The sequence below is a fragment of the Papio anubis genome, chromosome 4 (assembly GCF_008728515.1).
Source record: "Papio anubis isolate 15944 chromosome 4, Panubis1.0, whole genome shotgun sequence".
NCBI lineage: Eukaryota > Metazoa > Chordata > Mammalia > Primates > Cercopithecidae > Papio > Papio anubis.
Genome location: NC_044979.1, coordinates 71608001 through 71634820, shown reverse-complemented (window position 1 = coordinate 71634820; position 26820 = coordinate 71608001). Strand labels below are relative to the sequence as shown.

The window sequence follows — 26820 nt, the reverse complement described above, 5'->3', positions numbered from 1 at the left end:
CCGCGCCCGGCATAATGGACCTTTTTTTTTTTTTTTTTTTTTGGAAGCTGTGTATGAACAGCTCCTTCAGTTATCTCTGTGTTACTCACTCAGAACCTACTATACATTACATCAAGAACCTAGTAGCTGTTTGCCACTGATTTTGCCCTTTGGAATTTCAGCCCAATTTGCACCTCCTGTTCTCTAAGGAAACACTCTTAATGGTAGGGACAGGTCCCAGGAGGCCATGTTTGTTCTGCAATGTGGCGAAACCCAGTCTCTACTAAAAATACAAAAATCAGCCAGGCATGGAAGCATATGTTTGTAATCTCAGCTGCTCGGGAGATTGAGGCAGGAGGATCACTTCAACCTGGGAGGCAGAGGCTGCAGTGAGCTGAGATCACACCACTGTACTCCAGCCTGGGTGACAGAGCAAGACTCTGTGGAATACAATTCAAAATTCAGATTCTTAAGGCAATGTATTTCTACTTTTATAGATTTATTTTTAAATAAGCCCATTTTTATAAAAATGAAAAACTACAGATAACTTCAAAGATAGTATTTGACTTTAATAACTGCATTGAAGGATACCACTAGATGCCCCTTGATACAATTCCCTCTCCTGTGGAAAATTTTGAGAAGCACCACAGCAGCCAAGAGAACACATTAGCACTTGTTTGGAATGGGGCCTATTGTTCTAAATGTTGTACCTCCTCTGGTCTCCACGGTTCTTCATTTGAAAATGACATCTATTCTGTAATAAAGAAAGTCAAGTTTACTCATATTCACTGGATGTCTACAACTGATCTCGGCTATCAAAGAGCATCTGATACAAGGAGGCAGAAGTATCAAGAGGCACCCAGTAGTTCATTGGTTCAACAGTGATGGTTTGTAATAATAGACCCTCCCTCCTGCTCCTTGGATTGCATCGTGATACAGTGTTATTTAACTGTGGGTGCAGCAAAAATAGCACCCTGGAGGAGAAGGGAAGCAATTGACATCCAGTGAACTCCCCAAGTGCCAATTCTGGTACATGCCGTACAAACTATCTTATTTCATCAAGTCATTCTTACCTCCAAAGTGAGAATAAGTAGATGGTGTGGTTAGCCCCAAAAAGTTCTGAAATAAAATTGTATATAAACACATAGGAAAGAAATACCAACGCATGCTCTAGGGTCTAGTGGTGCCTAAACAGAGTAGAGGTTCAATAGTTTTCAATGAATTAGTGATGAATTTCCAGTGGCCAAGTGATTGAAATGTAACTGCTGAAATAAAATGATCACATACTTACCATAAAATATTTAAAGAATACAAAAACTACTAATAAAAAAATTAATATTACCTGAAACTCCACAACCTAGAGAAAATCACTGCTGATATTTTGATAAATAATTTCTAGATACCTAGCTTTATGCAGATACATGTAACATACAGGAATGAAATTTTACACTATCATGATGGTCTGGCTGTACAACCCATTCAATAAATTGTGTTTTGAGTGTTATATGTTGCTTTACAGAAGATCTTGGACAATTCGTCATTGCAATACATATAAATCTACATTAACATCTCTTATAGCTGAATAGTGTGCCATCGTGTAAATGTACTATAATTTACTTACCCAATCCCCGATTGATAGGTATTTCTCTCCACCATATCTCCAATTTTTTACTGTTAGAAACAGTGCTTCTAAGGAGGGTGCAGTGGCCCACGCCTATAATCCCAGCACTTTGGGAGGCCAAGCCCAGGGGTTTGAGACCAGCCTGGGCAACAAGGTGAAACCCTGTCTCTACAAAATAAGAGCCAGGCACAGTGACATAGACCTGTGACTGAGGTGGGAGAATGGCTTGAGCCAGGAAGGTCCAAGTAGTAAGCCATGATTGTGCCACTGCACTTCAGCCTGGGTGACAGAGTGAGACCCAGTCTCAAAAAAAAAAAAAAAAAAAGAAGAAAAGAGAAACAGCGCTTCTAAAGGCAGTACTGTGCATGCATTTATTTGCATATGTCAGCAGCTAGCTTTCAGTCATCTCATCACTGGAAACTCAAACACTCATTCATTCATTCATACACTTAATGAACTTCTGTTCCAGGCACCAGCAAACCCTAGAAATACACTAGTGAACAAAACAAGGTGCTTGCTCTCATGGAGCTAACATAAATATTTGCATAGGATAATTACATTGCAATAAGTGCTATAAATGCTGTAAGGTAGAAAGTACTTGCATTGGCCAATGCAAAGACTTTGGTATTTACTCTGAATAACATGGGAAACTGCCGGAAGATGGAAAACTGGTGTCAGAAAAGGCCCTGTCAAAAGCTCTGAGTTGAGGCACAAAGAATGAGACTAAGCAGCTAGGTGGGGTGCTGAGGGGAAAGCAACTGAAAACCTCAAAGTGGGAAGGCTTGGTATGTAGAAAGGACATCAATGCACCTAGAGCATAGTTAGTCGGTGGGGGGAGTGGTCAGAGATGAGGTTAGAGCGGTAGAGAATGTAAACAGCCTGTTTGAGAAGCTGAATCATGAAGCAGAACAGAGAAGTGGAGGTAGAGCTCAGGGAGGATGTGGTATCAAAGGAGAATTCTTGTTTTCTGAGATGGAAGACAGTTCATTGTGAAAACAGAGAGATTGAGGGTGAAAAAGAAGGAATAACAGCAGAAGCAAAGGTGATGAGAAGGGGGAGAGGAAGGGCCCAGGAGAATAAGAGGAAGAGCTGGACTTGAGAGAGAAAAGGATTAATGGCAGGGCAGGCAAAGACAGTGGGTACAGGTACAAACAGACCAGTCGATATGGCAGTGAAACTAGTCATTGATTCATCTAGTAAATATTTATTGAGCACTACGATGTACCAGGCACTGTCCCTAGGCACTGGGGATGTGGCAGTAAACAAAATACACAAAATGTCTTTTTTTTAATGGAGCGTATTTTCTAGTGAGGGGCAACAAACAAATAACTATAATAAACTAGGATGTTAGGTACATGGTGTGGGAAGAAATGAGGAAAGGAATAGAAAGTGTTGTGGGGGCACAATTTTAAACGAGGAGGTCAGTGAAGGCCTCATAGAGAAGGTGGTACTAGATCAAAGGCCTTACAAAGAACAGGGATCCAGGTGTATTAGTGATGAAGAAAACAACAGGTGCTAATGCCTTAAGGCAGAAGCATGACTGCCTTGTTCAAAGAGCAGCAAGGCGGCCAGTGTAGCAGCAATTCACTGCAGTAGAAAGAAAGGGGATATTCCAGAGAAGTTAGTGGCAGGAGAGGCATATCTTGGAGGGGCTTGTTGGCCAATGCAAAGACTTTGGTATTTACTCTGAATAAGATGGGAAACTGCTGGAAGGCAAGAAGCACAGTCGTGACATATGATCTGACTGTATTTGTAAAGTACCACTGTGGCTGCTCTATTGAGAAAAGACTTTAGGGTGGCAAAGATGTAAGCGGGGAGCCTGGGTTAGGAGGCTGTTGTAATAATCCAGATGAGAGATAATGGTAGCTTTGATCAAAGTGAAAACAATGGAGACAATGAGATGTGAGATGTTTTGAAGGTAAAGCTTATAGTAGGTGCTTATAAATTAGACATGGCATTGAAAGAGAAGAAGTGAGGATGGGCTGGGTGTGGTGGCTCACGCCTATAATCCCAGCACTTTGGGAGGCCGAGACAAGTGGATCACCTGAGGTCAGGAGTTTGAAATCAGCCTGGTCAACATGTGAAAGCCCGTCTGTACTAATAAAAAAAAATACAAAAATTAGCCAGGTGTGGTGGCAGTCACCTATAATTCTAGCTACTCAGGAGGCTGAGACATGAGAATCACTTGAACCCTGGAGGCAGAGGTTGCAGTGAGTGAGGATTACAGCACTGTACTCCAGCCTCGACGACAGAGTGAGACTTTGTATGAAAAAAAAAAGGGAGGATGTCTCTGAAGTTTTTGGCTTGAGCAGGTGGAAAGATCAAGTTGTCATTTACTGAGATGGGAAGAATGTAGGAGGACCTGGTTTTAGGGAGAACATTGGGAGTTGGACATCGGACATGCTAAGCTTGAGATCATATGAGACACTGAAGTAGGGGTGTTGACTAGGCAGTTAGAGGCATGAGTCTGGATTCCAAGGAAGTGGTCTAGACTGTAAATAAAAGTTTTGAAGTTGTCAGTGTATGGATGGTACATAAAGCTAGAGATTGGATGAGATCAACAAGAAAGAAAGTGTCTATAAAAAGAAGAGATCCCAGCCAGGTACGGTGGCTCACGCGTGAAATCCCAGCACTTTGGGAGGCCAAGGCAGGCGGATCACCTGAGGTCAGGAGTTCAAGACCAGCCTGACCAACATGGAGAAATCCCAACTCTACTAAAAATACAAAATTAGCCGAGCATGGTGGCGCATGCCTGTAATCCCAGCTACTAGGGAGGCTGAGGCAGGAGAATTGCTTGAACTCGGGAGGTGGAGGTTGTAGTAAGCCGGGATCATGCCATTGCACTCCAGCCTGGGCAACAAGAGCAAAACTCCATCTCAAAAAAAAAAAAAAAAAAGAAGAAGAGATCCAGAACCAAGCTCTACAGCGCCCCAGTGTTTATATCCCAGGAGACCAGGAGACGAAGGAAAATATGCAACAAAGACTAAGTGGACTTTACGAGAAGCAGTAGGTGAGCGTAATGTCTGGAAATCCAAGTAAAAAAAAATATTTTGAGGAGGAGAGAGTCATTGTTGTGATAAATGCTGCTGACAAGTCAAGGAAAATGAGGGGCAACTGATTAAGCAACATGGAGAAGATAAGCAACCTTGAAAAGAAATCTTGATTAGGTAGTAGAGGTAGAAGCCTGATAAGATTGGATTCAAGAAAGAACTGGTCAGTAAGTGGGATGTGAAAAATACTAACTGTGAAATGAAAGGTACTAAGTGTAAAGTAAAAGATGTGAGGTGTGAAGTGTGACCTGGTACAATATTGACCCTACACTTTGATAAGCTCAGCATACTTTCCTCCTAAGATCAAGAACAAGTCAAGAATGTCAGCTTTCACCACTTCTGTTCAACACTGTACTGGAGGTGCTAGCTAATGCAATAAGCAAGAAAACAAAAAACATACAGATTAGAAGGAAGGTCTCTCTCTTTTTTTTTTTTTTTTTTTTGAGATGGGGTCTTGCTGTCACCCAGGCTGGAGGCAGTAGCAAGATCTTGGCTCACTGCAACTTCTACCTCCCGGGTTCAAGCAATCCTCCTACCTCAGCACTGCAAGTAGCTGGGATTACAAGCATGTGCCACCATGCCCGGCTAATTTTCGTATTTTTAGTAGAGACGAGGTTTCACCATGTTGGCCAGGCTGGTCTCAAAGTGATCTGCCCAAGTGATCCGCCTGACCTCAAGTGATCCACCCACCTCAGCCTCACAAAGTGCTGGGATTGCAGGCGTGAGCCACCACACCTGGCAAGTCTCTCTTTATTCAAAGACAGCATGAGTGTCTATGTAGAAACTCCAAAGGCTCTACCAAAAAAAAAAAAAAAGCTACTAGAACGAGTAAATTTAGCAAGGTTATAGGTTTAACTGCAAAAGAGCACAAGGAAACTTTCTAGAGAGATGGAAAATGATATCCTGATGGTAGTCACGGTTACACGATCATATACATTTGTCAAAACTCATCAAACTGAACATTGTAAACTGGTGGATTTTACTAGATGTGGAATATACCTCAATAAAGCTGGTTTTTAAAAGAAAAAGTAAAGATGTTTTCTTTCAATGCTAACAAAGCCATCCTGAAATAATTGTCCAAGAACGTTTATAGCTTGTGAGTCACTTCAACAAGGGTGGAACAAGAGGAAAATTACAGTGAAATTATAACCCATTGATTCAGGTGGCGCTCTCATGAGCACCAGAAACTTTCCTTTCTGACTCCCTTTACTTGGTAGCTTCCACTGCCTTTATCCAATAAAGGGGTTTACAAGAAGAAAATTAATTAAAATGAATGTCTATTTGGTTTTCATGATCCAAATCCTTTTTTAAAAACATCCTTTTTTGTATTTTTTACAGCGAGAAATATAGTTGTCAGGAGCACAAGATGATTACGTTTGCTGGGGATCGTTTTCTCCGCATGTAACAAAATTACATCCAGAGTTAAATGGTGAGTGTGGAATCAGAGCAAGGGCAGTTGATTAGCTGAGCAGTCCTATAAAATAAAATAAATCAGAAAGAAGGGAATATGGTGGAAAATAAAAATTCCTATACCCGCCCTCTAAACTCACTAAGAGCATTATGAAGTCGTCAGCAGTGATGATTTCAAGCATACATATGTAAAAAGTTGAACCATATGAAATTGCCATTCTTATAGGTTAGAAATTACCACATATTGGCAATTTCATAAGGCTCAACCAATACATCCTCTTGCTGCACGTACTGCCAGCCATACTTTAAACACTCACATTCACATTCTTTTTTTTTTTTTTTTTTTTTTTTTCTTGAGACAGAGTCTCACTTTGTCACCCAGACTGGAGTGCAGTAGCATGAACACAGCTCACTGCGGCCTCAGCCTCCCTGGGCTCAGGTGATCCTCCTGCCTCAGCCTCCCAAGTAGCTGGGTCTATTGTGCACCACCAGCTCCAGCTAATTTTTTGTAGAGATGAGGTTTTGCCCTGTTGCCCAGACTGGTCTTCAACTCCTGAGCTCAAGCAATCTGCCCACCTTGGCCTCCCAAAGTGCTGAGATTGCGGGTGTGAGCTACTACGCCCAATCTACTCATACTTTTTATAATTCTCTTTTTCACTTAATAATAATGTATAGTGGCCATTTTTCCCTATCAACACAACTCTACATCACTTTCTAAATAACTGCATAATTTGCCATTACATGGACATACCATACTTTAACTCTTGTGATGGATATTTAACTTGTTTCCTGTCTTTTGCTCTGTCCTTTAATATAGTTGGATAAACACAATGGCTGTTGTCTTCAAACATAAAAGCTCCATGCTTTCATTTCCAGTCTAGTGACATGCGTGCCAAAACAACACACTTGCGTTTGTGGGTTGAGTTTCTGTATCTCTCACCATTGTTTAAAATCTCAAATACCCACACAACAATTTAAGGAAAATCAGGTTGGGCGCGGTGACTCATGCCTGTAATCCCAGCAATTTGGGAGGCTGAGGTGGGCGGATCACTTGAGGTCAGGAATTCAAGACCAGCCTGGCCAACATGGTGAAAACCCATCTCTACTAAAAATACAAAAATTAGCCAGGCATGGTGGTGACGTGTGCCTGTAATCCCATCTACTTGGGAGGCTGGAGCAGGAGAATCACTTGAACACAGCAGGCGGAGGTTGCAGTGAGCTGAAATCTCACCACTGCACTCCAGCCTGAGTGACAGAGTGAGACTCTGTCTCAAGAAAAAAAAAAAAAAGAAGAAGAAGAAGAAAAAGAAAAATACATAGGAAAATCAACTATATTGTTTAATTTGGATATAGACCCAAGTTCATCGCTAAAGATGCCATCTGAGTTATAATCTTTGTTATTCAAGCTAAAAAATCCTGCCTCAGATCATTATCATTATTATTAGACTGTTACTATTTACAGCTTTGCCTTTTATCAATGTTTATGTTACTACCCTGCTTAAAAAGCTTTACCTCATTTGCAAGAACATGGGTAGATCTGGAGGACATTATACTAAGTGAAATAAGTCAGGCACAGAAAGACAAACACTGCATGATCTCACCATACGTGGAATCTGGAAAGGTTGAACTCATAGAAGTAGAGAGCAAAATTTGGTTATCAGGGGCTGGAGGAGTGGGAAGGGAGGGAAGTGGGAGTTGTGGATCAAAGAGTACAAAGATTTAAATAAACAAGAAAAATAAGTTTTGAGATTTACTGCACAGCAGGGTGACTACGGTCAATAATAATGTATCATATATTTCAAAATAACCAAGAGCAAATTTCAAATATCTCACAATAAAAAAGATTGGTAAGCAAGGTGATGGATATGTTAATTTGTTTAATCGCTCCACATTGTATACATATAACAAAATATCACATTGTACTCCATAAATGTATACAGTGATTTGTCAATTAAAATAACATTAATTTTAAAAAGGCTCTACGGCTGGGTGTGGTGGCTCACACCTGTAATCCCAGCACTTTGGGAGGCTGAGGTGGGCGGATCATCTGAGGTCAGGAGTTGGAGACCAGCCTGGCTAACACAGTGAAATCCCGCCTCTACTAAAAGTACAAAAATTAGCCGGGTGTGGTGGCTCATTCCTGTAATCCCAGCTATTTGGGAGGCTGAGGCGGGAGAATCGCCTGAACCCAGGAGGCAGAGGTTGCAGTGAGTTGAGATCTCACCACTGTACTCCAGTCTGGGCAACAGAGCAAAACTCTGTCTCAGAAAGAAAAAAAAAAAAAAAAAAAAGGCTCTGCCTACAGAATAAAATATAACTTCTTCCTTTGGCATTCAAGGTCCTTTGCCTCCAGCCCCAGTGTATCTTTCCAGCCTTGTTCCCCTCTATCATATGTGTTCTATGCTGCCCAACCTGACCACATCACCACTCTTTCATGCAGGCTATTCCCTCTGTAATGTCCTTCCCTCTCAGTTCCTCTGAGGGAAGCTGCCCCAGGGTCATAATCCACCTAACCTCCTTCTCTTCTCTCCCCTCTCAAAGGCAGTGTGATTTTGTAAGGAAAGCATATGCTTTCATGGTGTGTGTGTGTGTCTATGCATGTCTATGTTTCTGCGTGTGTATTTAATAGAGACTGCATCTTGTAAATGCTTTCATGTTTGACACACCTGTGTTTGAATCCCCAGCTTCTCTGCCTTCTTGCTGTGGAAGCCGGCACAAATTACTCAGCTTCCCTTAGCCTCAGTTTTTGTCATCCACGAAATGGAATGTAATCTCTTGGTTATGCCTAGAGCATTTGGAAGGGCATGTAGGCCCATTGTTATCAGGGAAGTGTATTTATTAGCAGATCACACATGTGCAGAGAATGTGTAAAGATTTTTACTATCACTGAATTATATCCTGAGAAGTCTTGGACTGATTTGGTCTTTATGGAGTCCACTCAGATGAGCTCCCGATAGCTCTTGCCATCTTCATTATCTCCACAGGCCCCTGGTCATTTTCTTGTTTCTCTCTCCCCCCAGGGATTCATGTTTCATCCAGGAGGGGTTGTGTACACCGGCAGAGAGAGAGAGAGAGACTTCTAAAGGACATACAACCTTTCTGTTGACTTATACCATATTTTTAAAAATTTCTGTGTTCTGTACAATCGACCAACCAAGGAGCTGAAGAAGAAAAAAAAACTATATTGTCTCACAGGTATTCTCATGCTTATCATGTTGGAGTATTAAAAATAATATCTGTCAAATGCCTAGAATATTTAACACATGAAAAATAAGCCAGGAAAGAAAGAATAACTTAACATTAACAGGTTCTCCTCTTCGTCTTGTGTATAAAAAGAAGCCTGTCTTTAGTCAGAGTCCCTAGCTTAAGTCAGGAGTAACGGAGGAGGAGGAAAAATGAGAGATTGGAGGCCTCATTTTGGAAAGTAGGTTACTGAGAAATAATCAATACTTAGTAGGGAGCAGAACCACCAAGGACTGCATGTGAGAGTTTGGAAAAGTTTTGAGACAGAAAATGGCAGTCGGGAGCATCTGCCATATAGTGTAGCATGAAAAATGCAGGAAGGGAGGCAGAGATTGGGAAAGATGACTTTAAAGCATGTTCTTGTATGTAATGAGTGTAATTCCCATTTTGCCATTTCCAAGAGTCCGGAGAAGATCCTAATTGATTTTCAACTACTTCCTAATGACACTTGCTAAGATGAACCCAGAGGGGTCGCTTTACTAAATGTGATTATCTTCTCTGGAGCCCAGATCATCTTCCTTAAAGTTGCGGTACGGAAGTGCCAATGTTATGATATGCTATGCAGTAAATTTGACCCTGTGTGTGTTTATCGCCCTTACGAGTTTATAAACAGGCCCCTTGACAATAGGGATTTTTCTTAATCATCTTTGTGCCCTACCCAGCTCCAGCTTCCAGCCACCCCGTTAGTGAAAACTGTACAAACGACATGTTCAAAAATTAGTGTGAAATGAATGCATAGGTGATGAATGAATGGGAGTGAAATTAGAGGGTGATTTCGTTAGCGGCGTCTATGACAGCACTGCCTTTCCCCCCACCAGCCGATGGGCTCCGTGAGGGACCAAGGCTCCTTGGTCCTCACTTTGTCCCCAGCACTTGCACTCTGTCAAGCACAAAATAAGCATCGGGAGAATCTTTGTGTACCCTCGCATATTTCAGCGCATCAAGAATGGAAGAAAGGCCAAGCACAGGGGCTCACGCTTGTAATCCCAGCACTTTGGGTCAAGGAGGGCGGATCACTTGAGGTCAGGAGTTATAGACCAGCCTGGTCAACATGGTAAAACCCTGTCTCTACTAACAACACAAAAAATTTAGCCCAGCGTGTTGACGGCCGCCTGTAATCTCAGCTACTCGGGATGCTGAGGCAGGAAAATCGCTTGAACCCGGGAGGTGGAGGCTGCAGTGAGCCGAGATCGTGCCACTGCACTCCAGCCTGGTCGACTGAGCGAGACTCCGTCTCAAAAAAAAAAAAAAAGAATGGAAGAAAGCAAAACAATCCAAGGCCAAACTGAAGCGAGCTGCCTTGGTGGGACTCCGGTGCATAAGTGCAGGGTCGCCCGCTCTTGGGTGCCTAATAAACAACCGGACTCCCGCAGGCGCTCAGCCAACTGCAGCGATCGCTGGAGCCGGCTGTCCTCCACAGAGATAGGGGGCGCTGTAGTCAAGTGCGGCTGTCGAGTCCGCGTGGTGCCGCTCTCTGGGCGGAGTGGGGAGGCGGTAGGAGGACCTGTGGCGGTCCTGCTTCGGCCGTCTCTCCGGCCCGGTTTCCTTTGGCGTGCGACTGTGCGCTCAATCCAGCACCATGGGGAAGCGGGACAATCGGGTGGTGAGTACTCAGCGGGGAAAACAATAGGGCGATGCAGGGCCGGGCGGCAGGACAGCGAGACCCCTCGCTGTTCCCGGCCGGCCCGGAGGGCAAGCGGCAGCCCTCGGATGTGGGGCCCGGAGACCCAGCACCCTCCGCCGATCCCAGATGCGCGTGCGCCGCGCACGCAGTTGGCGCTTTAGGGTCCCCAGCTCTCTCTTGCCCGCCCCTTTTCCTTCACCTCGCCTCTCTTTCAGGCGCTGCTCCTTTGCACCCTTGCCTCCTGTACGCGGGCCCCCAGTGCCCACTTAGAACCGCGAGGGCTCGGGGAAATCCCCCTCTCCCGCCCCGCCATGTAACTCCGAAGTCTTAGGCCCTGGGAGGCGCCCGACTCTCCCGCTCCTCGGTATCGGCCACCCCAGGTCCGCACTCCTCTGCAACTGCGCACCCCTCTGCAACTGCGCACCCAAGTGGGAGGGAGGCACAGAGGCCTCGACTGGTCCCAGAGGGCCAGCAGCGCGCCTGGTTTTAGCGACAAGCAGGCTCCCGTTTGAAAATGGGATGGCAGCATTGGCCTTCGTGTTTCCAGCGCCCTATAGGACCTGGCACCCATAGACACTGTGAAGGAATGAATGGCGTGAAAATAGTTGGCTTTCGAATCCAACACAAAACTGGAATGTCAGTTTTGTTCCGTCGGAAGTTGGGTGACCTAGAACAAGTTACTTTTCTTCTCTGTGCCTTAGTTTATTAAAGGGGATCATTATTATCTACAACCTTACAGAATAATTGAAACCACAAAAGGCAAGATGTGTGAGCGAGTACTGAGCATGAAAATTATTACTCTAGTAAATGAAATAAAAGAGATACATAAATAACTTATAGCAGAAAGAGTAGGAAGTGGTCCTTGACAGATATTAGAAATTCTAAAGGCATTCAGAAGAAAAGGTGCTTTTGAGAAGCGGAGATGGGAGGAAAGCATTCTAGATCGCTGGGGCGGGGGAGCTGAAAAACTCAGGTTATGAATCAGATTGAATGGGTGGTAAACATAATGAAATAGCAATAAGCTTAGGTTGCAGCCTGACAGTTACTGGGCTTGCCTGTGACAGAGTTTTAGCCAGAGTAGCAAAATGAGGAAAATGCACGTAAAACGAATGTGCTACGTTTCTTGAACTCGCTTTGTTATTCAACAATTATTTGCAAACTGTGTGTGTCTCGCGCCAAATCATTGCATTTATGAAATGATGACACTTGCCATCAGTATTTGCCAGTTCTTGCATGGCTTTTATAAAGAAAAACCTGAGACTGGGTAATTTATAAAGAAAAGGGTTTAATTGGCTCACACAGTTCTATGGGCTGTACAGAAAGCTTAACGGCATCTGCTTCTGGGGAGGCCTCAGGGAGCTGTTACTCATGGTGGAAGGCAAAGCAGGGACAGGCGTCTTACATGGCAGGAGCAGGACCAAGAGAGGGACGGGGAGAGGTGCTACGGTTTTAAACAACCGCATCTCTTGAGAACTCTTATCTCTATACAGTGCAGGGGAGAGGGGGATGCTAAACCATTCATGAGACCTCCGCCCCTCTGATCCAGTCACCTCCTACTAGGCCCCACCTCCAACATTGGGGATTACAATTCGACATGAGATTCCACAATTCGACATGAGATTCCACAATTCGACATGAGATTTGGGCGGGGACACAGATCCAAACCGTTTCACCATCTTAAAAGCTTTGTAGTTCTGTATAGTCTTTATAATGGAAAACGTCTAGGAACCACTGTGGTAGTGAATCTTGATTACAAGATAGCGGGGTGTTCTTTCTCCTGGCTGCAGGTGAGACTTGGTTGTGGTATCTTGATTGTTATGGCGTTGAAGTGATGTAGCATAACACCATTTCAGCATAGGAGCATCCTTAGGTGTTTGAATATTTGGGCTCTTTTAATACCGTTGGGCCTTGAATGTTTAGAGATCACCTGACTTTGGATGCAGTTTCATATACAGACCTAAAATGTTTCATATTACTGAAGAAACGTTTTGGTTTAAACATCCCTTTAAAGCATTTGAAAAACTTACCAAATTAGCTTCATTTACTAGAACATTTTGATAGCTCTGGGCTCTACTTACTGTTGGTATGCAGCCATGGCACAGAGTATTCTGGTAACATTTTGTATGCACTTCAAAGATTGGGATTAAGAACAAGAAATCAAGAGGTAGAAGACATAGATTGTCTAATTCAGTCTCCTCATTGCATAGAGGAGGGGTAAGACTGTTTAAACTGGGACCAAAACTTCAGTCATCTGTCACTCAGTTCTATACGTCTTAACTCTTTTCTTTTTAAGACTTTGTTTTTGTTTTGTTTTGTTTTTTTAAGCAGTTTTAGTTTTACAGCAAAATTGAGAGGAAGGTACAAAGATAACCCGTTTACCTCCTGGCCCCACTCATGCAGAGCCTCCCCGTTATGAACATCCTTCACCGGAGTGTACATTTGTTACAATTGATGAACTTATGTTGACATGTTACTATCATCCAGTCAGTAGTTTATATTAGTGCTGACTCAGTATTCATTCTCTATGGGCTTGGACGAATGAATTTATTTATTTATTTATTTATTTATTTAGAGACAGGATCTCACTCTGTTGCCCAAGCTGGAGTGCAGTGTCGCCATCATGGGTCATTGCAGCTTCAACTTCCCAGGCTCAAGAGATACTCTTACGTCAGCCTCCCGAGTAGCTAGGACCACAGGTGCATGCCACCACACCTGGCTAATTTTTTGTCATTTTTTTGTAGAGATGGGGTTTCACCAGGCTGCCCAGGCTGGTCTCGAATTCCTGGCCTCAAGCAATCCTCCCGTCTCGGCCTCCAAAAGTGCTCGGATTACAGGAGTGCCACCACACGTGGCCAACAAATTTATAATGACATGCGTTCGCCAATATAGTATCATAAAGAGTAAAAATCCTCTGTTCTGCCTAGCCATTCCTCTATCACCCCTGCCCCCAAATGTGGCAACCACTGATCTTTTTACTGACTCCATAGTTTTGCCATAACACTTGATTTGGAGCAACAAAATGAATATTTGCCTCTGAAAATACTGGCATTTTTGAGATTGTCTCAAAAACAGTTCCTGTTCTTTTTTGCATTGATGATACAATCATAGTTTTAAAGATGATAGGATTGCTTTCCAAAAAAAAACCCCAGTGAATTTCAGGTGGAACAGTTTTTTACATTTTTATTTTTAGAGCAGTTTTAGGTTCATAGCAAAATTGAACAGAAAGTACAGAGGGTTCCCATATACCTCCACACTTGTGCAGCTCCACCATTATCAACATTCACCAGCACCAGCAGGGTGGTACATTTGTTACATTTGATGAACCTACATTGACACATCATCATCACCCCGAGTCAGTAGTTTACATTAGGGTTCACTCTTGGTGTACATTCTTGAACAGTTTTTTTTTTTTTTTTTTTTTTTTTTTTGGAGACGGAGTCTCGCTCTGTCGCCCAGGCTGGAGTGCAGTGGCCGGATGTCAGCTCACTGCAAGCTCCGCCTCCCGGGTTCACGCCATTCTCCCGCCTCAGCCTCCCGAGTAGCTGGGACCACAGGCGCCCGCCACTTCGCCCGGCTAATTTTTTTTTGTATTTTTTAGTAGAGACGGGGTTTCACCGTGTTAGCCAGCATGGTCTCGATCTCCTGACCTCGTGATCCGCCCATCTCGGCCTCCCAAAGTGCTGGGATTACAGGCTTGAGCCACCGCGCCCGGCCCTCTTGAACAGTTTTTATCACTGAATGTTTTAATTCAGAACTTGTAATGGGCTCTTAAGTTCCTGATGGCCACCTTTTGTGCCTGTTGTTTTCCAAAGTGTTCTTCATGTTCTTTTCTGCTACTTTGAGCCCTCTAAAATAGATGTATCCTCTAGATAAAAATAGGTGATCAAATTGACAAATGAAATTCTGCACATTGTGTCTTTAGCCAGTTTTGCTGCGTTGCTCTTTTTGTACCTGCCCACGTACATATCCCCTTGAGACCAATTTGCCATCCTGAGTTTCAGAAACAAATCATTTTCTGTTACCTAAACTCATGCAGCAGTTTGAAGCCACAGACAATTCTAGTTACATATGGATGTGAATGTTTGATTTACAAGGTCACAGTATTTATGATTAAGTGATAGTGACATGTTTCAAGAAATTGCACAATCTCTGTAATTTAGTGAATGCTTTACCATGCCACCCACTTAATGTTAGGAGCATTATTTTTCACACTGATACAAAAATGAAAACTCTTGTGCCTTTGTAAAAATAGTTACTTTTCTTGTTTTAAAAGCTTTCTGTTGTGCATAGTTTTAAAGAAAAGTATTGTTGCTTAATGAATAAGAGCAGACTATCAAGTGTTTTGCATGGAGCCTAGAACATAAGATGCACTTTTAAAAATATTGCTATTATAATTGAAATAAATAATGGAGATATATGGAGTGTATTTAAGCAGACTGAGATAGTGTTTGGTCAAAAGCTTAAAAGTAAGCCTTATTCAGCAGTAGTTCATGTAATTGTACCCGTAGTCCTAGCATGTGAATATATTACTTTACTATTATTTTCCTCTGAAAAGTAGGAATAGGTTGGTATGTACTTTATAAAAGCAGTTTGGTAGTACACAGTAAGACAGTAAAAATATTAATGTACTTTAAAGATACATGCTAGATAACTTGAAGACTGTAAAACATGGTAAATGTTATGATTTTTTTTTTCATTAGAATGAAAAATTGCCACTGTATTCTCTGTGAATTTTTATATAAGTACAGTTCAGTTCTCTGAGTTGGAATGGCAGTATTGTGGTTGGATTTTTGTCATTTTGTTTACCTTTATTATTACCATAATAATGTTTATGTAGTTACCTTTTTTGTTTTATAAAGGTAATCATTATTTAAAATTTTTTTCTCCAGTGTGAATGAATATGGATGTTTTCCTTTATATTTTGGTGCACATGCAGCCTAATTTTTAAATTTTTAGTTATTTATTAAAATAATTCTTTTATTTTGGCAACTTGCCTTTGCTTTTCGCTTGAGAAATCTTAAATATCTTATCAGGAACTATGGATCTACTTCATTCATTTTAGTAGCTACATAATATTTCATAGGGAGTATACTTTAATATATTTAGCGAATCCCAGTTTGATAGCTATTTGGGTGTTTTCAGTGTTTTGCTGTTTTAGTAATTTAGACCTGAATATCCTTGATATGTATATATATTTGCACTCTTTAGAAATGAACACTTTTTACAATTCTAACCTAAAATATTTTGCCATTAGGTACTGCCAAAATTATGACATGATACCAAGGAAATTAGAATGTGATCAATATTGTTAAAAACAAAAACCTGAAACCAGTTAAATTTAACAAAGGTCATTTGAGCAAGAAAAAGATTCTAGAACTGGAGGAAGATGTTCTACATCCTGGTGACCTATATTTGCAACAGGAAATGACATACAGAGATTCCCTGATTGGTGCAGTTCTGAGTTTGCCTTATTTGGGCATAATTTGGCAACCTTCTATTTGGGATTGGTTGAGGGTTGGGCTCCTGTGATTGGCTGAGACTCAGTTGATTGGTTAAGAGGGCATACTCTTAGATTAGGCTAGAACTTATTTGCACATCACGCCAGGTTGCACTTCACCATATACAGAGGGTTTTTGCTTTGTTTTGTTTTTTCAGTAGAGACAAGGTTGGTTTCTCCTGAGCTCAAGCTCCTCCCACCTCACCCTCCCAAAGTGCTAGATTACAGGTGTGAGCCAATGCACCTGGCCTTTTGGGCCACATTTTATTACCCAAGTAGGAGGACACTTTGAGCCAAACTTAACTGTGTTGAATAGTACAAATAATACTCCTGTTTTACAAACAGTGAACTAAGCTGCACATGGTACTTGCCTTCATTGTCTTCATTTCTGCCTTCATAGGTTGTCATACTTCCACACCAACTAATCGAAATGCTTAGCAAAAGCAGTTGAATGAAATCTTTGAGGGTATAACATTTTATACAAAAAAAAAATAACAATATGCCTCTGTCTTTAACATTGCATTTGATATCCACATCTTGCCCTGATTCTGTAAACATTCATGACATTAGGGGCTCTAGCATTTGTTCCTGCTTGTAGAAAAGTATGTCAAAGATTTGTCTTTTTCATTCCAAGTAATTAGGCTGTGTCAGTTGAATGGTAAGGGTTCTCAGTATGTGTTGTTTATGCTGGTTTTATATTGTTTACTCTGACAGAGAAATCTGGAAGTATATAACTTTTATCTGTTATAAAGATGGGAAAGAAATGATGGTCATTTTCATAGATTTTGTTAAATAAAATGCAACAAATATATTGTTTCCTTTCACTTATTTTGGATTATTACAAGGTATAACACCTTCAACCAACCTTTAGGATAGTCATTTTCAATCAAAAATCTTTTTATTTGAAAAGTAGGAGAGTTTCATAAATGTCTGTTGACTGGGCATGGTGGCTCACACCTGTTGTCCTAGCTACTCAGGAGGCCGAGGTAGGGGGATTTTTCGAAGCTGCAGTGAGCTATGATCACACCACTCACCACTGTACTCCAGCCTGGGCAAAAGAGCAAGACCCTGTCTTTTTTTTTTTTTTTTTTGAGACAGAGTTTCGCTCTTTCGTCCAGGCTAGAGTGAAGTGGCACAGTCTCAACTCAGTGCAACCTCTGCCTCCTGGGTTCAAGTGATTTTCCTGCCTCAGCCTCCTGAGTAGCCAAGATTATAGGCGCCTGCCACCACACTTGGCTAATTTTTGTGTTTTTAGTAGAGACAGGGTTTCGCCATGTTGGCCAGGCTGGTCTCAAACTCCTGACTTCAGGTAATACACCCACCCTGGCCTCCCAAAGTGCTAGGATTACAGGTGTGAGCCACCGTGCCTGGCCAACCCTGTCTTTTAAAAAAAATGATAATAGTAATAAATAAAATTTTTATTGACTTAAATTTGGAAAAACTAAATATAAGAGGTAGAGAATGAATTAAAGACCAGACTGTATATCAGTAGTTTTAACAAAACAACATCGCTTTGCTAGACACTGTCAATAACAAAGAAATCTTTTGCTTTGTTTTGCCTCAATATATTTTTGAAAAAAATCTCAAATATTTTTCTGCTCTAGTAAGTGTAGTAGACAGCATGATTTAAATTTTTGCAGATGTTGTAATTGAGCTAAAATATGTATAACAAAATTTACCATTTTAACTGTTTCTAAGTGTATAGTTTAGTGACATTCAGTACATTCATACTGTTGTGCAACCATCATCACTATCCATTTTCATCATCCCAAACAAGGATCTCTGTATCCATTAAACAGTAAACTCCCAAATTCCTCTTCTCCCCAGACCCTGGTTATCCATTCTACTTTCTTTTCTAGGTATCAAATATAAATGGAATCATGTATTTGTTCCTTTGTGTTTTTCTTGTTTTATTTCATTTAGCATATTTTCAAGGCTGATCCAGGTTGTTTATAGTATGTGTCAGAATTGCATTCTTTTTTAAGGCTGAATAATATTCCATTGTATGTATATACCACAGTTTTGTTTATCCATTTGTCCATGGATGGACATTTGCATTATTTCCACATTTCAGCTTTTGTGAATCCTGCCGTTGTGAACATTTGTGTACAAGTATCTATTTAGTCCCTTCCTTGAATTCTTTTGCGTGTATACCTAGAAGTGTTATATAGGATCATGTGGTAGTTCTATGTTTAACTTTTTGAGGAACCACTAAACTGTCTTCCACAGTGGCCACACCGTTTTACATTCCCACCAGCAATGTGAAAGGGTTCCAGTTTCTCTGCATCCTTGCTAACCCTTGCAATTTTCTGTTTGATAGTAGCCATCCTAATGGGTGGCATCTCTTTGTGGTTTCAATTTACATTTCCCTAATGACTAGTGATACTGAACATTTTTTATGTGTTTATTGGCCATTTACTGTATACCTTCTTTAGAGAAATACCTATTCAAGTCTTCTGCCCATTTTTTAATTACTCTGGGTTTTTTGTTGTTGTTGTTAAGTTGTAGGAGCTTGTTTTACATTCTGGATATTAATCTCTTACTAGATTTATGATTTACAAATATTTTCTGTCATTCTGTGAATTGTCTTTTCACTCTTAACAGTGTCCTTTAATGCACAAACTTTTACATTTTGATGTTGTGTTTGTTTTTTTGTTGCCTGTGTATAATTTTTGATGTTAACTATTTGTGAATAAAATTGTCATCAGTATGATGTAGTATTTCCTGGGAGACAAAATGTAGTTGAATAAACAGTGAATTTAGAGTTCGATCTTATTTAACTTCTTTGGAATTGAATTGAATTGAATTGAATTGAATTGAATTGAATTGATTTTTATTTTTATTTTTATTTTTTATTTTGAGAGGGAGTCTCGCTGTGTCGCCCAGGCTGGAGTGCAGTGGCACAATCTCAGCTCACTGCAACCTCCACCTCCTGGGTTCAAGTGATTCTCCTGTCTCAGCCTCCTGAGTAGCTAGGATTACAAGCGTGTGCCACCACGCCTAATTTTTGTATTTTTAGTAGAGACAGGATGTCACCATGTCGGCCAGGCTGGTCTTGAACTCCTGACCTCAGGTGTTCCACCTGCCTCAGCCTCCCAAAGTGCTGGGATTACAGGCATGAGTCATTGCACCCAGTCCGGAATTGAGTTTCTTAATTTTCTAGTGAACATATTGGTATCACCCTCACAGGATTACTGGGCTTTAGGAGAAAGAGCTGTAAAGCCATCAGTAGGTCAGAGGTATCTATTATTTCATTAAATCTCTTGTAAAACACACACACACACATTTTCTCCCAAACTTTAATATTATCTCCCAAACTTTTAAGGCTTAAAAGAGGGTTAAATTAATTTCTTTAGAATGAAAAGTTGGTTAGTCGGATTGCATATACTTAGCTGGATATAGTATGTATTTATAGTAAAGATTATTTGATGAGTAAGTGAGCTTTTGCATGTTTAATGGTTGCTTTAATGGAATTAATTGTTGTTCTTTCCCCAAGGCCTATATGAACCCAATAGCAATGGCGAGATCAAGGGGTCCAGTCCAGTCTTCAGGGCCAACAATACAAGATTATCTGAATCGACCAAGGCCTACCTGGTATTTGTGAAACACTTTACCTATTTATAAGCTTTTTATCAACTTTTTAAAGTTTATTCTTAAGACTTTAATTGATTTTATTGATTGCCAAGCAATTACCAGATGAATAATTTTTTTTAAGTAGCATTTGATATATGCTTTCTTTTGAATGTGTGAAACACATGCATGTACAATTATAAAGCAAACATTTGAGAACCCACTACCCAGTATGGCCAAAGCACTGCCAGGTAGCTTTTTCATACCAGTCTCTTCACTGTCCCATAAAAGATCTTAACCTTGCAGTGGTCAAAGCTATTTAGTGAGTTTAAGTAGTCTTGTCCTTTACTGAGGTGTAACCAGATATCAGGAAGAATAATATTCAGCTTTGTTTCTAGTTTTATCTGCCAACTTTTCAATGAATTAGAAAAACTTACTGATTTTTTTAAATAAAGCATCAGAGTATGGGCCGTGTTATTCTTTAGTATGTCTTCCTTATTAATACCATACTCCTGAGACAACATGTGACACAGGCTTTAGAGCTGTTAACTTCAGAATCCCAAGTGTGCCTAAAAACTGGGCAACTGGTTGAAAAGTATGCTTATGTATAATAGGGAATCCTTCCTTTGAGTTAAATAGAAAGTAAGGATTGTTTACCAGTGGGTGTGAGTGCCATTGTTAACCACTGCAGCATACCAGAAAATGCATTATCCCAAAACAAAGTATGTTTTAATGGGGAGAGGGAATGAATTTTTCAAGGGGAAATGTCCAAGTAAATATATTACATGTGTATCACAGATCATCAAGACAGCCCTCAGGTCGAGTAACTCGTAGGGACTCACTGGAGTTTCAGCAGATAGTCGTACTCATGGTAAGATGTATTACTGTGAAAGGCTACCAAGCACAATCAGCAAAAGGAAAAGGCACGTGAAACAAAGTTTGTCTAAGTCCTGGAGCAGGCTTTGAAGGGTCCTCTCCTAGTGGGATCACATGAGAGGCACTTAATTCCCTTAGTAAGGAGTTGTGATAATACATATGAGATATTGGCAACGAATTGAAGCTTATTAGAGACTCAGTGCCCAGGGTTTTTATTGAGGCTGATCGGTCTCTGCCTGTCATGTACCAAAATTCCAGATTCCAGGGCTGGGCATGGTTGCTCATGCCTATAGTTTCAGCCACTTGGGATATTGAGGCAGAAGGATTGCTTGAGGCCAGGAGTTGAAGATTACAGTGAACTATGATCACACCACTGCATTCTAGCCTGGGCAACAGAGCAAGGCCTTGTCTCTTTAAAAAAAAAAAAAAAAAAAGTCCAGATTCCTGGAAGGAAAACAGGTATTTAGCTTGAACTACATTGTTTGTACAAACGGTTTAGGCACAATGATCTGCTCTTACCAGAGAATAGCAAGAATCCTCCAAATTCAGGTTCCCAGATGCGCCTCTAGGGCCAGTCTTTTAAGTACATCTTTCCAAGAATAAGCAATCAGGCGAGCTGTATTAACTCTTCTCTGCACAGCATGTTAGCTACCTTATTAAATGGGTCATATATAGAATACAGTAGTTCAGTCAGATAGATTTTAGGGCATCCTAACACTGAAAACTACCAGGTTTATGACTTTAGGTGGATTTCTTACCTTCTCCAAGCTTCGGTTTCTTTATCTGTAAAATGAGGATCCATACCTTTTCCCACAGGGTTGTTGTGAGGATTAAATGAAAATGTATTTTAAATAGTGCCTGTTGTAAATGCTTAGATGTTTGGTGTATTCTCTCTTATAATCCATATTTAGAAAAGGAGTGATTAGTGTTATCTGATAGGCTTTATTATGGTAACTTATTTTTATAGATGCGAACAAAGAAATACCAACATTGAATAGCGGTCTATTAGAATATTTAAGAGTTTATGAAATTTTTTTGTCTTATTTGTAAGCATTTATCTAATTTGAATTGCTTGAAATTTTATTTTTTCGTTCTGTTTTTTAAGGGAAGAAGTAAAAGAGCAACTAGAAAAGAAAAAGAAAGGCTCCAAGGCTTTGGCTGAATTTGAAGAAAAAATGAATGAGGTTTGTAAAAAGTACCTGTTAAAAAAAAAGACTAATTTGGCCAGTTATGGTGGCTCACACCTATAATTCCAGCACTTTGGGAGGCCAAAACGGGAGGCCAGGAGTTCAAGACGAACCTGGGCAACAAAGTAAGACTGCCCCCACCTCACCGCCTTTTCTCCATTAAAAAAAAAAAAATACCCTAAGTATTTGGGTGTAGCTCTCTCAGTTAAAGAGGTTCTGTATTTTAGAAGTGTTATTGTTATAGTGAATACAAGTTTATATTTACGTGGATGCTTTAAAAAATAGAGAATAATCATCTTGTAATGTAAGTCATCTAAGACTTGGATAACTTGGATTCCAAGTTAGGGTTGAGCAGTCCTCCCACTTCAGCCTCCCGAGTAGCCGGGACCACAGTTGCAGGCCACTATGCCCAGCTAATTTTTTTTATTTTTAATAGAGACAAGGTCTCACTATGTTGCCCAGGCTGGTCTCCAACTTCTGAGCTCAAGCGATCTTCCCGCCTTAGCCTCCCAAAGTACTATGATTACAGGTGTGAGCCATTATACCCAGTCTGTTTGCTTGTTTTGATTACAAACATGTATATATAACGTATCAATCACAGTAGTGATTAATTCAACTTTTACAGACTAGACGGAGAATCTAGCCATCTTTGTTGAAAAGAGACCTCAGCTTCAGTAATAATACCTGCTCCTCAATAATACAGAACCCCTATCCCTTAATATGCTCTTTGAAAAGAGCTGGTAGAAGGTCCTTTGGTGATAGGGTCAAGGATTGGCACCTGTGTTTCTTTTACTGTAATTAGAAGCTGAGATGGGTGAGAGGTATTAGAGGATGGAGGGAAGGAAGCAGTGGCTGTCTCTGTATATTAGGTGTATTAGAAACGATAGATAGCCTCTGATCGTGTTTATAACCTTTTTGCAGAACTGGAAGAAAGAACTGGAAAAACACAGGGAGAAATTATTAAGTGGAAGTGAGAGCTCATCCAAAAAAAGACAGGTAACACCACTTTTAGTTTATCGCTATTCTTAATCTCATAGTTGGATTTTCATAATAATGCTGTATACTACTGTTAATAGATGCATTTGGAAACTCACATCAGCTTATTTAGACTTGTACTTTTGTTTCCATTTAGAGAAAGAAAAAAGAAAAGAAGAAATCTGGTAGGGTGAGCAAAAGTTTTCCATTTTTCTAAATGTTACAATTAAGAGCCAACAAAACAAGTAAGAATGATTTGTTTAACTTGTATGCTAAAGGTAACTTAAACTCTAGATGAGTCAAGGAACTTAGAGGTTCTTTGATTGTGAAGAGTGGTTTTGTTCTGTCACTGATACAAAAAAAGGTGCCAACCACCTTATAACCTAGTAAATTTTCTGTTGCTATTTAAAGAGAAAGATTGGTGACCATGGCCACATATGTTAAGTTGTTGAGCTTTTGTACGGGGAACAAGTGTGACATTTTATATTTTCATATTTATGACATGAATATGGCATCTGTTTCTCAGACACTAGATTGATTTCACTAAGTATTTGAGAGACTTTGTAAAAGAAAAAAATTCTCGCGTCTCACAAGCTTTAATTGTTTTGTGCTTGGTCAAGTATTCATCTTCTTCTTCATCAAGCTCTGATTCTTCCAGCAGTTCTTCTGATTCCGAAGATGAGGTAAGGTTTGCTTATAATGGTTCATGAAATAATATCTCTTAATTTCTTTAATGTCAAGTGGAAACCCATTGTGAAATATCTGTTAGAAATGTTGACTTCCAGGTTTTGATTTAATTATCCGTAACTTAGAGGACTAACATGAATGAGCGGTAACTAGAAACTTAACTATTGGTATATAATATATTTTTTAGATTTTAAAATTTGTTTTGTTGACTTAAAACTATCAGTAGAAAAAAATTTTAAAAATCAAGTGCTATTTGACTAAATGCTAGGCATTACATGTGATTCAAATCACTTGATCTTTATAACAGGAAAGTGATGTATTAAGAAAAAAGTATAGAAACTGATCCTTTCATTAAATTTTGTTCACTGATAAAAGTTTTATATTAATAAATGTGTAAATTAGATTTTTGAGACAGAAAGCAAATGTTTCTAAAAATATTTCATGTAGGATAAGAAACAAGGAAAACGGAGAAAGAAAAAGAAGAACCGTTCACATAAATCTTCTGAAAGCTCCATGTCAGAAACTGAATCAGACAGTAAGGTAAATTATTTAAATTATTAATATATTGGATACAAAGACATTTAATTTTTTCTTCCTACCTTAAGTTGCTCTCAATTTAAAAATAAGATAGTCTGATATTTGTACTTTGATGTTCTATGCCGCTTAATTGATGTACTTGATAATATCTTGCATGTGACATTTAATAATTTTTCAAATGCTTTCATATATATATCTCCATGTCTCCACATTTCCATGGCCACTGACATTATTGTCCTTGTTTTCATAAAGCCAAGTTAGAGTTCAGATAAAAAGCATTGGCTTTAAATGATACAGCTGAATTAGAATTAAAAGTTGAATCTTTATCTTCTAAAATCTGGTCCAGTGTCCTTTCTACTATACTATACCTAAATTTATTCTGTACTAACCAGAATTATCAGACACACAGTTGGCTTTCAAACATAAAGGGTCAGAAAAAAGTTAAAAAGTTCTCAAAAAAAAGTGTTGATTCCTGAGCCCTGTCTCCGGAGTCTGATACAGTATCTGATTACAGTTGGAAACCTACATCTGTAACAGATGGCTTGTGTGATTCTGATACCGGGGTGTGTATGGACCACAGTTTGACAAACACTATACTAGAGTCTCAGGAAACCAAAGCAGCTGTCTGCATTTATAACAGATAGCTGCTTGCCCCTGTGAGAGATCTTCTGGCAAAATACCTGGCATCTAGAAAGTACTCAGTAAATGTTGGTTTTCTCTTTGTCTTTTAAAGCAGAAGAGTCAGTCTCATGATAATGATGGCTAACATTTATTGAGTGCCTACTATGTGTTAGGCACAATTCTAAGCACTTAATTTATTAACTCATTTAATCTCAACAACTTTAGAAAGTAATTTGGTAATCTATGGACAAAGTGGATAAGGAAACCAGGCTAAGGAAGATTAATAGCTAGAACTCAAAGGATTCAAAAGAAGAAATTGTTGCCTTCTCAAGTTAGAGTACAACTCCAGTGCATGTGACCACCATAAGCACACAGTCTATGGCACGAAGTCCTATTTTAAAGTAAGCTGTGTGGGTATTACAGACAATACTTTAAGAGTAAATTTGGTATACAGCCAGATAAATAAAGAAGCCTGTTTGCTTACAAGCAAATGCATACATAGCATGCATTTCTCTTAAGTTTTCAGAATAATATTCTGGGATTAGAGTAGCCTTTTTTCAGTCATAGAGCAAATCACTTTTTGGGTATTTTTGTCCTTGTTCTATAATGCTGTGTCCTTAGCATTTAAAATTGATAACTACATTTTTTTGTTTAGGATAGTTTAAAAAAGAAAAAGAAGTCAAAAGATGGAACTGAGAAAGAAAAGGTAACTATACTCTTACATTGCCTTAGGATAGTCTGTCATACAATACTTAATTGACTTAAAGAAATAACAATAATGTGTACCTCTTTTTAATTTAAGAGATGTATTTATTTCATTTTTGTAATATTTTGTTTCAATTTAAAGCAATTTTTAATTTGGATTCATTATTGAAGCTAAAGGATCAAAAGAGTATTCTAGGCCGAGAATTTGAATTTGTATAGATTAATGGATTATCTCAGATTAAAAATACAAAATAATGCAGATGAGCAGATTAAACATTTCTTTTGATTTCTTTTTTTCTTTTTCTTTTGAGATGTAGTCTTGCTTTGTCACCCAGGCTGGAGTATAGTGGTGCCATCTCAGCTCACTGCAACCTCTACCTCCTGGGTTCAAGTGATTCCCTGCCTCAGCCTCCCTGTAGTTGGGACTACAGGTGTGTGTCACCACGCCCAGCTAATTTTTGTATTTTTAGTAGAGACAGTTTTGCCCTGTTGGCCAGGCTGCTCTCAAAACCCTGACCTCAGGTGATGCGCCTGCCTCAGCGTCTCCGCGCTCGGCCCATTTCCTTTGATTTCTTAAATCATTTTGAAGAAGGCCCTTCCAATTAAAGAACATTAATTTCTCTTTCAAATTGAATATACTATAGATAAATATTGAAAAATCTTCTTACTATTGTAAATAGATGTTTTACCCTCATTTATAACTTACCTGTATAGTTAAAGCAGAATTTATGCCCATCTTAATTTCTGGTTTACATTTTAAATTGTTATTCTGGTTATTAAAAATAAAGAAAAACCTAAAGAGGGCAATAATAAAACTATAGACCTGTGTCACTATTTTTTTACTCAGAATTTATGTTTTTTTAATGATAGAAAATGAAACTGAAATTCAGTTTCAGTTTTATTTAATATACCATGGTACACAATGGTATATACCATATACAATGGTATATTATGTGCAGTTCACATAATATAACGTTGACATTTTAAAGCTAAAATTCATTATTAGTTAACGTATTTACAGTGTTGTGCAACCACCATCTCACATTTCAAAACTTTCATCACTCCATAAAAACACTCCATATCCATTAAATAATCACCACCACTCCCTCATTCTCTGGTAACCTCTAATGGGCATTCTGACTATGGATTTGCCTATTCTGGATTTATCATATAAAAGCAGTCATACAATATGCAACCGTTTGTGTCTTTCAGCTAGCATAGTACTTTCAAATTTCATC

The 26820-nt window shown here is 39.7% G+C and overlaps 1 protein-coding gene across 2 annotated transcripts in view; it reads left to right on the top strand.

Moving 5' to 3' along the window:
• The first annotated feature begins 10766 nt into the window (after positions 1-10766).
• FAM133B (family with sequence similarity 133 member B) overlaps positions 10767-26820 on the top strand; it is a 29663-nt gene continuing 13609 nt past the window's right edge. The window contains exons 1-8 of one of the 2 annotated variants that reach the window (XM_003896331.5): positions 10767-10906; positions 19921-20018; positions 21976-22054; positions 22979-23053; positions 23190-23222; positions 23653-23715; positions 24167-24259; positions 25533-25583. In XM_003896331.5, the coding sequence (XP_003896380.1) occupies positions 10883-10906; positions 19921-20018; positions 21976-22054; positions 22979-23053; positions 23190-23222; positions 23653-23715; positions 24167-24259; positions 25533-25583 (516 nt within the window). In that variant the 5' untranslated portion in view covers positions 10767-10882. The remainder of the gene's footprint in view (positions 10907-19920; positions 20019-21975; positions 22055-22978; positions 23054-23189; positions 23223-23652; positions 23716-24166; positions 24260-25532; positions 25584-26820) is intronic. The other variant, XR_001901019.3, reaches the window with a different exon arrangement.